The sequence below is a fragment of the Chiloscyllium plagiosum genome, unplaced genomic scaffold (genome assembly GCF_037043375.1).
Source record: "Chiloscyllium plagiosum isolate Xiang-an unplaced genomic scaffold, Cpla_swu_hap1 HiC_scaffold_16, whole genome shotgun sequence".
Classification (NCBI taxonomy): Eukaryota; Metazoa; Chordata; class Chondrichthyes; order Orectolobiformes; family Hemiscylliidae; genus Chiloscyllium; species Chiloscyllium plagiosum.
In genome coordinates this window covers 86,162,275-86,175,058 of record NW_028270154.1, presented here as the reverse complement: position 1 = coordinate 86,175,058, position 12,784 = coordinate 86,162,275, and the positions used below count along the sequence as shown (strand labels likewise).

General features: G+C 45.9%; 1 protein-coding gene across 2 annotated transcripts in view; it reads left to right on the top strand.

Annotated features, from left to right (window-relative positions):
- The window catches only part of LOC122556810 (slit homolog 3 protein-like), a 685,608-nt gene that overhangs the window by 491,334 nt on the left and 181,490 nt on the right, over positions 1 to 12,784 (top strand). For both annotated transcript variants that reach the window (XM_043704014.2, XM_043704015.2), the window contains one exon: positions 2,488 to 2,632. In XM_043704014.2, coding sequence (XP_043559949.2) covers positions 2,488 to 2,632 — 145 coding nt within the window. The remainder of the gene's footprint in view (positions 1 to 2,487; positions 2,633 to 12,784) is intronic.

Here is a 12,784-nt window from a genome sequence, read left to right as displayed (position 1 = left end):
TAGGCCTGATAGAGTCTTGTTTTGAAGCAGCGAAATGGAAACATTCATTTGAAGATGCTTTTTATTACCCCAGCCTCAAACAAGTGTTGCACCTTTAGTTTTCTTTCTGAAACAGCTGCAGAAAAATCACATTAAATTTGACTTTCACTTCCTCTGGTTGCCTTTATGAAAGTTTTGTTTTGATGGGTTTTGCATTAACTTGCAACTTTACTGAATGCAGAAAGTGCCCCAGAGTGACTTCACCAAACAAGGAGTGGGAATGTTCAGCTGAGAGAGAGAGAGAGAGAGAGAGAGAGACTGAGAGAGCGAGACAGACGGACAGAGAGAGAGAGTCTCGGAAGCAGAACTGAAAAAGTAGATGAGAAGATGAGGCTTCAGAGAATTTGCAAAGGAGAACGAGGGCAGCACGGAAATTTGGGGGGGTGGGGAGGGGGATCCCAATAAAATTCCGAGAGAAGGCTAACAGCAGTGTTTATCAGTGCCCAAGGATGCACTGCAGGCATTCACCAAGGCCACTCAGACAGCACCTTCCAACACACAACCACCACCATCTAGAAAGGACGAGGACACTAAATACATAGGAAAACCACCACCTTCAAGTTCCCCTCCAAGCCACTCGCCATCCTGACTTGGAAATAAACCGTAGTTCCTTCTGGGTCAGAATTCTGAAATTCTCTTCCAAATGCCACTCTGGGTGTACCCACACTAAATGGACTGCTAGCGATCAAGGCCACCCCACCTCTGTTACTTTTGGGCAACTGGACGTGGGGAAAAATTCCTGGCTTGGCCCGCAATTGCTAGCTCCCGTAAGTCATCAAAAAGAAAATCAGCCAAACGTTTCCTTGTCTGTGTTTGACCTGATGCCCTGAGACATGGGGTGGCACGGTGGCTCAGTGGTTAGCGCTGCTGCCTCATAACGCCAGGGACCCGGATTAGATTCCAGCCTCAGGCAACTGTGTGGAGTTTGCACATTCTCTCTGTGTCTGCATGGGTTTCCTCGTGGTGTTCCTGTTTCCTCCCACAGTCCACAAATGTGCAGGTTAGGATGAATTTCCCGAAGTGTTCAGGGATGTGTAGGTTAGGTGCATTACTCAGGGGAATGAACCTGGGTGGGTTACTCTTTGGAGGGTTGGTGTGGACTTGTTGGGCTGAAGGGGCCTGTTTCCACGCTGTAGGGATTCTATGACATTGGGATTCAATCTTGAGGGTCAGTCCTTTCTGTCTCTATTCTACAGTACCACTAACTGATGGAGATGATCTACTGCCACAATAGGTCAATCACAGGGATGGTGATGTTGATACCTGGGACATTTTATGTTCAGATGCAATCGAGCGAGTGTGGTTCCCTCAGGCTGTTGTTTCACTGGTTTGTGAGTCAGTTCCCCCAATTTTGGCACAAGCCTCTGGATTAGTGAGAACATCTCACTGGAGCAGCTGTCCTGTATCGAGGTCCCATCGATTTCATCGCTGTAGCTCCTTCCAGCTATGAACTGCAAATTCACACATTACAAACCACATTTAAAAGGTTCTGAAAGGTATAAGGCTTGTGGCGATGGCAACCTTTAAATTGCTGGGTCTCAAATGCATTTATTAAATTTTGGTTTAAAAGACAAACATATTGCATTGAATATACTTTATTGTCACTTGTACTCCAGTACAGGGATTCAATGAAAAGTTTGTACAATGACTGCCTTTTTATGGTGCCATCTTACGTTCAAGTTCCTTAGTACAAACCTTACAGAATTTTTAAAAATATAGACAAGGATACAAATTGAGGCAATTAAGTTGGAGGACGAATAAATATAAATTGTCTCAATTAAAGTCAATTGGACATTTACCTGACTAAAAATGAAGCAGAAATTCTCAAGTATTTGGCTTATTTGTCCAGAGATGTGACGCAAGCTTTGGTTTACTTGTTGATAATTGCTGAAAGGTTAACAGGGTTGGAGGGTTTGAGCTACAGCGAGGGGCTGAATAGGCTGGGGATGTTTTCCCTGGAGTGTCAGAGGCTGCGGGGTGACCATGTAGAGGTTTATAAAATCATGAGGGGCATGGATAGGGTCAATAGATAAGGTCTTTTCTCTGGGATGGGAGAATCCAGAACTAGAGGGTGTAGGTTTAGGGTGAGAGGGGAAAGATTTAGAAGGGACCAAAGGAGCAACATTTTCACACAGAGGGTGGTGCGTGTGTGGAATGAGCTGCCAGAGGAAGTGGTGGGGGCTGATAAAAGTACAACATTTAAAAGGCAGCTGGAAGGTTATATGAATAGGAAAGGGTATAGAGGGATATGGGTCAAATGCTGGCAAATAGGACTATATTAATTTAGGACATCTGGTCAGCATGGATGAGTTGGATCGAAGGGTCTGTTTCCATACTGTACATCTCTATGACTTGTTGCCAGTCTCAGTCAGCAGTGGAGAACCCTTCTCAGTTGCTGTGTGTATCTGTTTGCCTGTTCTGAGGCAGTCTCCTCTTGTGTCCTCCCAGGGCCACAGTCCACCGAGACTCAGTCGTGCAATGCCCATGCGACATCATGTCCGCCAGCGTGCGTGTGCAGCAACAACATCGTGGATTGCCGAGGGAAAGGGCTGACCGAAATCCCGGTCAACCTTCCGGAAAACATCGTGGAAATGTGAGTAATGATTTCCTCATCCGCATTTGTCTACGGATCATGGAAAGGGGATGGTGATGTTAAAACGTCTGAGCTTCTAGATTGATCTTACAGCTGCTGAAGTCATCATGTAGCACTATCCTGCTTCAGGAGATTCTCGAATTTCAAAGAACCTCCCTTCCCTTCCCCTAACTCCCTTTCCAGCCCCTTCCCCCACCCATCCCCAAACCCCCTTTCCAGCCCCTTCCCCCCTCCCATCCCCAAACCCCCTTTCCAGCCCCTTCCCCCCTCCTATCCCCAAACTCCCTTTCCAGCCCCTTCCCCTATCACCTAATCCCCTTTCCAGCCTCTTCCTGCCTCCCATCCACTAACCCCCTTACCAGCCCCTTCCTCCCCTTCCCATCCCCAACCCCCTTTCCAGACCCTCCCCCCCCTCCCATCCCCAACCCCCTTTCCAGACCCACCCCCAATCATCTAACCCCTTTCCAGACCCTCCCCTCCCTTCCCATCCCCTAACCCCCTTTCCAGATCCTCCCCTTCCCATCTCCTAGCCCCCTTTCCAGACCCTCCCTTGCCTTCCCATCCCCTAACCCCCTTTCCAGACCCTCCCCTGCCTTTCCATCCCCTAATCTCCTTTCCAGATCCTTCCCCTTCCCATCCCCAACCCCCTTTCCAGACCCTCCCCTTACCATCCCCTAACCTCCTTTCCAGATCCTCCCCCTCTCTTCCCCTTCCCTAACCCCCTTTCCAGACCCTCCCCCTCTCTTCCCATCCTCTAACCCCCTTTCCAGCCCCTGCCCTTCCCTTCCCATCCCCTAACCCCCTTTCCAGCCCCTGCCCTTCTGTTCCCATCCCCTAACCCCCTTTCCAGCCCCTGCCCTTCTGTTCCCATCGCCTAACCCCCTTTCTAGCCCCTGCCCTTCCCTTCCCATCCCCCAACCCCCTTTCCAGTCCCTCCTCTCCCTTCCATTCCACTGACTAACCCTCCCTTCCAGCCACCAACCAGGCCATACCCTCTACCTGTGTACACCTATCACTACCTCACCATTCTGCCCCTCTCCCCTGCCAAAAACCTTCCCCAACACCCCCCTCCCCCTTTACCTGCAGCTCCGCCTACCCACACTTCCAGTGCTGAAGAAGGGTTGTACCCGAAACATTGACTTCTCCACCTGCTGATGCTGCCTGGCTTGCTGTGTTCTTCCAGCCTCCTGTTTGTCTACCTCAGGAGATCCAATCAAAACCATAGTATCCAGGGCCCAATGCAGTGCCACCCGCGCCCACCAACCCCACCCCTCCTCCCTGTGTCTGAACACTTCAACTCCCCCATCCACTCCGTCAAGGGCATGCAGGTCCTGGGCCTCCTCCATCATCAAACCCTTATCATGCAACGCCTTAAGGAAGAACGCCTCATATTCCGCCTTGGGACCCTGCAACCACGCGGGATAAATGTAGATTTCAACAGCTTCCTTATTTCCCCTCCCCCCACATTATCCCAATCCCAAGCCTCCAACTCGGCACCACCCTCCGGACCTGCCCATCACTCCCCCCCTGACCTATCACCTTCTCTCTCCCTTCACCCACCTATCGCATTCTCAGCTACCCACCTCAACTCTCTTCCATTTATCTCTCAGCCCTGGCCCACAAGCCTCATTCCTGATGAAACGGTTTATGCCCGAAACGTCGATTCTCCTGGTCCTTGGATGCTGCTTGACCTGCTGTGCTTTTCCAGCAACACACTCTCGACTCATGCATACTGCCAAATAAGGACAACATGAAGAGTCATTGTGGTTCAGGGTATTCCGATGGATGGTCTGTTATGATGCAGAGGTGACTACATCCTCTGAATACAGGATGAGCTGCCACTAGTTACTGTAGGGAAGCACATGGAGTGATCACAATGGATCTGAACAAAGCTTCACCAGAGAAAGAAACAGTCTTCCCCTAACATTGAGTTGAGTCAATTCCATCAGATCAGAAGCACGCACTGATTTTTTTCATCTGAAGGCTCAGAATTGGAATCAGTATTTCCAAACGGAAATGTGAAAATGGGTTGAGCAGACTTGAGTGAAGTCATTTTATGATTGAACTATGAACTGCTATTGAGACAATATGTTTGATGAGTTTGGCTTGTTCTGACAATTATCTAGCTGTTTGAAGCAAAGGCTGGTTTTGCTATGCCTGATTGATTATAGTTTCAGTGGCTGATTAAAGTTTGATGTGGCTCTGAATGAATTTTTTTTAAAACCCTTCAATCAGGGGATGTAGGCTGGGCCCAGCATTGATTGCTCATCCCGAGATAGCCCTTGAGAATGTGGGGGTGGGCTGCCTTCTTGAACCCCTGCACTCCACGTGCTGTAGGTAAACCCAGAATGCCCTCACAGCAGGAATCGTGTAACGATTAATAAACTCTTTCAGAGGGCAATTGAAAGTCAAACACATTTAGATTCCCTACAGTGTGGAAACAGGCCCTTTGGCCCAACAAGTCCACACCGACCCTCCGAAGAGTAAACCACCCAGTCCCAGTTCGCTCTCACTAATGCACCTAAGACTAGGGGCAATTTAGCATGGCCAATTCACCTGACCTGCACATATTTGCACTGTGGGAGGAAACCAGAGCACCCGGAGGAAACCCCGCAGACACGGGGAGAATGTGCAAACTCCACACAGACAGTCACCCGAGGCTAGAATCAAACCTGGGACCTGGTGCTGTGAGGCAGCAGTGCTAACCACTGAGCCACTATGCCACCCACATTGCTGTGGGTCTGCGAGTGAAACACAGGCCAGACCAGGTAAGGATGGCAGATTTCCTTCCCTGAAGGGCACTAGTGAGTGACTTAGGATTTTCCGATAATTGGCAATGGCTTCATGATAGATTCTTAATTCCTGATTTTTTTTTGCTGAAGTCAAAATTCCAGCATCTGCCATGGCAGCATTTGAACCGAGGCCTAGATTACTTACAGTGTGGAAACAGGCCCTTCGGCCCAATAAGTCCACACCGACCCGCCGAAGCGCAACCCACCCATACATTTACCCAGTTAAAAATCACACAACACCAGGTTATAATCCAACTGGTTTAATTGGAAGCACACTATCTTTCGGAGCGACGCTCCTTCATCAGGTGATGAAGCGTCGCTCCGAAAGCTAGTGTGCTTCCAATTAAACCTGTTGGACTATAACCTGGTGTTGTGTGATTTTTAACTTTGTACACCCCCGTCCAACACCAGCATCTCCAAATCATACATTTACCCCTTCACCTAACACTACAGGGAATTTAGCATGGCCAATTCACCTAACCTATACATCTTTGGACTGTGGGAGGAAACCGGAGCAGCCGGAGGAAACCCATGCAGACACGGGGAGAATGTGCAAACTCCACACAGTCAGTCACCTGAGGCGGGAATTGAACCCAAGTCTCTGGTGCTGTGAGGCAGTAGTACTGACCACTGTGCCACCGTGCTGCACTCAGAACATTAGCAGAATTTACGGACTAATAGCCTAATGATAACACCACTGGGCCATCGCCTCCCCCTGTTGCTTTTATCTGTACTCATTCTTGGGATGTGAGAATTGTAGGCAAGGTCAGCATTTATTGCTTATCATTAATCCCCCTCGAGAGAAGTGGTGGGGAGCCACTTCCTTGAACCGCTGCAGTCCACGTGTTACGTTTTGATAGTGGTTTGGTGCAACAGGTTTGACTGCAGCTGACAGCAACATTGGGCAATTTAGATCATAAATGAAATCTGGCTTGGTAGACCATAAATTTTATTCTCTTCAGTTTTGTTACCGTAGTTGTCAGTCAATCAACATATTCACACAAGGCTGCCAAGGTCTTAACGTAAACAAAAAAAACTTCTCCCAGCAATATCCTTTGCAGTCAGTCAATCCCAGTGAAATCTCACTCTTTACTGTTTAATTAATAGCTCACCTTCTACTAGAATGACTTTGCTGCTAAACTAGAGGTCCCTGATCTTCTGTCCCTTGAACATAAAAACTCAACTTCGCAAACATTCCGCAATTAACTCCCCAGATAGCTGATCAAGTCACTTATGTCAAATGCTTTCTTGTAAAAACCCTCTTTAGTTCACTGCTCAAAACGAGGTTCTGTCCTTAAGTTGATAAAAAGATGTTCACAGACTGAAAACCAAAATCTGTTCTTCCTCCATTTTGAAATCCAAAGAATAATAACAATGTGTTGCAAACCTGCATTACCACAACTGAACACTGCTATGGCATTTCAGAGAGCAGTTCAGAATCAAACACATTACTGGGGATCTGACGTCACATGTAGGGTAGGCTAGACCAGATAAAGATGACATATTTCCTCTTCCTGAAGGATAAACTAGATGCATTTTATGTAGTTTCAACATCGTTATCGATAAGTAACAATTTATTCTGATTTCTTAATTATTTGAATTTAAATCCCTCTAGTTGCTGTGATTTGATCTCATTTAGTCAGAGTATCATTGCTGGCCTCTGGATTAAGTTGGTACCAGCACTCGATGTCACTTGTAACATCACCATGACAATTGCATCCCCGTAGTCTCCATAGAAATTAGAATGAAAGCACTGATTACATGCGTTAATATGGACCTGCCAGTCACTAAAACTTTGCATTATGAAAGGAATTGGGTGTGTGCAAAACAGGGTAGGGAAGAGGGTGGTGCGATCAAGGCTGTCATGAGTTAAGCATTTCCAGGAACCACATGAAGAAGCTCTTACATAGCAAATATAGTCCGTCTCTTTTCAAACTTAGAGCCAGATTTGTCAGCCCGCCTGCTCACGCAGAGTTGTATCCGGCGATGTGGTCAGGTTGCTGGGGGAGCCTCAGCTGTTCCAGATGGCATTCCTGCCCACCACCCACTTAGTCAGAAAACAAAAGAAAAACAAACCCATAACAACAGCAGCCTCCACTTGTGGAGCTGTGAACATCAGAGACATCCTGAGATGCTTCAGTTACCAAACAAACGGTCCACCAAGTCACATTAAAAGACATTGGGACAAATTACCTCAAAACCATTGTCAAAGAAGGAGCAGCTTGAAGAATGTGAGGGAGGCAGAGGGAGATCTTCCAAAGCTTAGAGTGCAGGCATCTAAAGGTGAGGTGATGGTCTAGTGCTGTTATCGCTGGACTGTTAATCCAGGGATGTTCCAGGAGCCTGGGTTTGAATCCTACTACAACCAATGTTGGAATTTAAATTAAGAGTCTAATGATGACTATGAATCGATTGTCGACGAAACCTATCGACAAAACCTGATGCGCTTTAGAGAAGGAAACTGTCATCCTTACCTGGTCTGGCCTACATGTGACTCCAGACCCACAGCAATGTGGTTGGCACTTAACTGCCTTCTGGGCAATTAGGGATGGGCAACAAGTACTGGCCCAGCCAGCGATGCCCTCATTCCATGAATGAATGGTGTAATGGAAGGCAAAAGTAGAGTTGCCATAGTCTTATCAGACCAATGGGCTGCTCTCTCATTAGAGAGAGAGATGACTGGTGGTTGTTTAACCTGAGGGTCATCATGCTTCAAGTGAGGGGAGGCTGAAAAGGAGAGTCCTTCGTGGTAACCTCAGCTAATTCAGGAATCGAACCCGCAGTGTTGACATCATTTTGCATCACAAACCGGCCATCCGGTCAAAGCTAACCGACCACCAAACCCCAGCAAGGCGCAAGGGAGCAAGTGGTCAGAATTGGAGGAACGCAGAGATCTCTGCTGATTGTCAAACTGAAGGAGATGAGAGACATTGAGAAGGGTGGATTCATGGAGAATTTTAAATCCATAGTGTTGTGTGATGGGAGTCAATGTAGATCAGCGAGTTTAGAGATGATGGGTGAAGGGGGCTTGTTGTGGGTTAGGTAATGGAGCAGCATAGTTTGAGGTGAATTTTTGCAGGACACTGTACACTTAGAAAGTGGACTGTAAAAATAAAACTTTATGCTAGTGCTGTCCAGTGTGACACAGGTTTTAAGATATGCGGGCCACAAAATTGGGATGAGCAGAATTGGAAGACTTGAACAGCAAAGTTGTCAGCCATGTTCCTGCCAGCCAATTGCATCATGGTCCACACTGTGCACCTATCTGACAGGCCAGGAGGGCTTGCCAATCTGCATGTACAGGATGACAATCCTTTATCCAAAACCCTCGAGACCAGCTGTCTTTTGGATTTTGGAATTTTTGGGGTAAAGGATTAAATGACATTTCATAGTAAAATTTTAAAAAATACCAAACAGCAGACCCACCTGTGATTACTATGAGCACTGAGACAGAATTGACGCCTACCAGTGCCACCTCGCTACGTCACATCTGAGTGACATGGGTCAAGTGAGTGTGGAGTTGCGTTAACTGTTTGCACACCAACATTCCCTGGCCAATAGACTGTATCACGTGTCCCATCAGCTCATCTGCTCGAGCCGAAATGTCCTTTGTGTAGTTCTGACAGGGCAGCAGATGCTGGAGATCAGAGTGGAAGAGTGTGGCGCTGGAAAAGCACAGCAGGTCAGGCAGCATCCAAGGAGCAGGTCAGTCAACGTTTCGGGCATAAGCCCTTCAACAGGCCTGAAATGTCGATTCCCCTGTAGTCCTGACAGTATGGTAGAGAGGTTAGGGCATTAGCACTTACTTTCGTTGAAAGGCAACACCTCTTAAGATGTCAAGTTCATCTCTGTATGGCCAAAAGCATCAGAGAGTTGCCAGCACGTTTTTCATCATGTCAGGGTGGGTAAAATCAAAAACAAAATTAGTACGATCGGAACCTTCGCTCACTGACGATCACTTGCCGTAACTTCAGTATCATTGTCAATGCATGTATGTCGAGCGTTGGAACTGAACATGAGGGCAGGCTGTCTAACTCTGCAAACATTCAAGGAAACAGCCTGTATTTTAAGTGTTACTGAGGCCTGTGGGTTACAGCAATCTGGTCTCTAATTCAATGTTTATAAAATAAGTCAATCTCCAGTATCTCATAGCTGTCAGTCGTATGTGTTTATTTAGTGGTGCAGCAAAAGCATCAATTCTGAATGGATTTGCACTGGTTTCATGACGTGAAGCTTTATCTCAAAGAGAAGTTAGGTGTAGTGCTGGTTGCCTCCAGTTCCTTCTCCTCTACACCCCGCCTACCCCTTCTCTGCTCTAGTAATCGAATTACGCTATCTGTCAGGAATGGCTCAAGTCAGCATTGATTAACCGAGACAGTAAAAACACACCAGCAGGATAAAGGAAGCACTTTTATTACAGCAGTGGAGAAAAGTCTGTGCCGTTTAATTTCAAACTGATGTTGAGTACAACAGTTCAAAAAGAAAGGAACCTGGAAGGTTGTATTTTAATTTCCAATGATTGGTTCAGTGTCCGTCTTACATTAACCAAGGATTTCTGAACAATCAAGATTGAAAGTACTTTGTTCATTTTGTTAAGCCTCCCTTGGCGATTTTATATCTGAAATGTAATCACACTGATCTTGAATGTGTTTCTGGAGTAGTGTAACATCTTTGGAGCGTGAATGTTCCTTCGAGCACCGAAGATAGTGAGTAGTTATTGTGAACATGTGTTACTCACAGTAACAATTCCAGACAGAGTAACTCGGGATGGGAGGGAGGAAAGTGTGGAGTAATGTCAACGTATGGTACAAAGGCAGCAGCAGGACGGCTGGTCTGACCTCCCTCCATCCAATTTCCAAATTCAAAACCAATAGGAAAGGATGTTGAATGGTTTAGATGTCATTCAAGTCAAGCCTGGGTAGGATGACCTGCTGTGCTAACACCCCTTGGTCAACACTCAGTGGAGGAATACATTGATATCTGGGAGCAAGCTGTCTCGATGGCAAAAAATTGGAAACAACGAGCGTGCAAGCTTGTTTTACAAAGTAATTGAGAGCTTATAAGTATCATGTTTTGACAATTAAGGGCCAATTTTATGATCCAGTTTAAATCCAGCCCACGAGACTCTGTTCACAGTCTGCACCAATTTTTTTTCAGGTTGTAATTTTAACCTAGTGTGAACAAGTGCAGAAACTTCCTAAATATGCAAAGACAACTCCAAGGATATTGTTGGACCCAACTTCCATTTTAACTTGAAACTCGGAGGGAAAGTATTTGTAAAGAAAGGACAAATTTGAATTTATATATCACCTATCACAACTTCAGGAAGCCCTTGAGTAACTTGCAGCCAAGAAAGTACATTTGAAATTTGGCCACTGTTGTAATGTGGGGAAAGAGGGCAGGCAATTTATGTGTGGTTCACTCCTGCAAAGAATATTGAGATCCTCAGTTTGTAGGGATGTTGATTGAGAGATAAATAACGGACATCTGTATTGGAGCTGTTTAAGTATTGATGTGAGATCTTTTACATCCCCTGACTCCACCTCAATGCACCCTCGCCCACCCCTACCAACCACTATGTGGATAGACGGTGCCTTGGTTTGACTTCAAGAAAGATAGCGTTGCCAGGAATGCAGCACTCCCTCAGTACTTCAGTGAGCTGTCAGTGTAGAATGAAGGACATGGATCAGATGTGCCAATGGGCCGAGGAGTGGCAGGTAGCGTTAATTTAGATAAACGTGAGGCTCTGCATTTTGGAAAGGTAAATCAGGGCAGGACTTATACACTTAATGGTAAGGTCCTGGGGAGTGTTGCTGAACAAAGAGACCTTAGAATGCAGTTTCATAGCTCCTTGAAAGTTGAGTCTCAAGTAGACAAGGTAGTGAAGAAGGCATTTGCTTGCCTTTATTGGACAGTGCATTGAATATAGGAGTTGGAAGGTCAAGTTGTGACTGCACAAAATATTGGTTCGGCGATTTTTGGAATACCGCGTGCAGTTCTGGTCTCCCTGCTATAGGAAGGATGTTGTGAAATGTGAAACGTTTCAGAAAAGCTTTGCAACGATGTTGCCAAGGATGAGCTACAGGGAGAGGCTGAATTGGCTGGGGCTATTTTTCCTGGAGCGAAGGCTGAGGGGTGACCTTATAGAGGTTTATAAAATTGTGAGGGGCATTGATAGGCTGACTAGCCAAAGTCTTTTCCCCGGGCTAGGGAAGTCCATAACTTGAGGGCATAGGTTAAGGTGAGAGGGGAAAGATTTAAAAGGGACCCAAGGGGCAACTTTTTCATACAGAGGGTGTTGCGTGTGTGGAATGAACTGCCAGAGGAAGTGGTGGAGGCTGGTACAATTACTACATTTATTAGACTTCTGGGTGGGTATATGAATAGGAAGGGTTTAGAGGGATATGGGCCAAGTGCTGGCAAATGGGACTAGATTAATTTAGGATATCTGGTCGGCACAGACGAGTTGGACTGAAGGGTCTGTTTCTGTGCTGCACATCTCTATGACTGTAAATATTTGGCTCAGAGAAATAAAGGTCAGGAGAATTTATAACTGGGAATAGAGAAATGGCAGAGAAACTAAATGATTACTTTGTTTCATGTAGAAGTCTCTCAGAATTAGATATCCAAATGACATGGGAAGATAAGAGTTTGAAGGAAATTACTATTAAGAGATTGTACTGAACAATTTAATGGGCTAAAGGTGGATAAGTGCCCACAGCATTATAGTCTATGTCCCAGAGTGTTGAAGGCAGTGGCTGTAGAGATAGTGCAATGGGGAACATTTTCCAAAGTCTTTTGGATTCTGGAATGATTCCTGAAGTTTGGAAAAAAGTGTTCACCCACTATTTAAGAAGGGAATCAGAGAGAAAATAAGGAGCTGTAGACCTGTCAACTTTACATCAGCCGTGAGGAAAATATGAGAAGCTATCGCAAAGGACCTGATAAGTGAATTTTTAGATTAATGTGATCCATTTGGGTATAGTCAACATAGATTTGCAAATGAAAGGTCATGTTTGATAAGCTTGTTTGAATTTTCTCAGTACGTTGCTGACAAAATTGATAAAGGGGAACCAATGGACTTAGTATATGTGGATTTTCAGAAGGCATTTGATAAATTTTCCTGCCCTGATCCCCACGGGTGTTTGATTCGCAAAATTAAACCTCATGGATTGGAGTTTGTGTCCTGGCATGGATTAAAGAGTAACTAACAGACAGAAAGCAGACAGTGAGAATAAATGGGTCATTCCTGCATTGCCAGGCTGTGACTACTGAGGTGCTACAAGCACTCACATCTATATTCACATCAGTATTCACATTCCCAGCAGTTCACAATTTATATCAATGATCTGGGTATGGG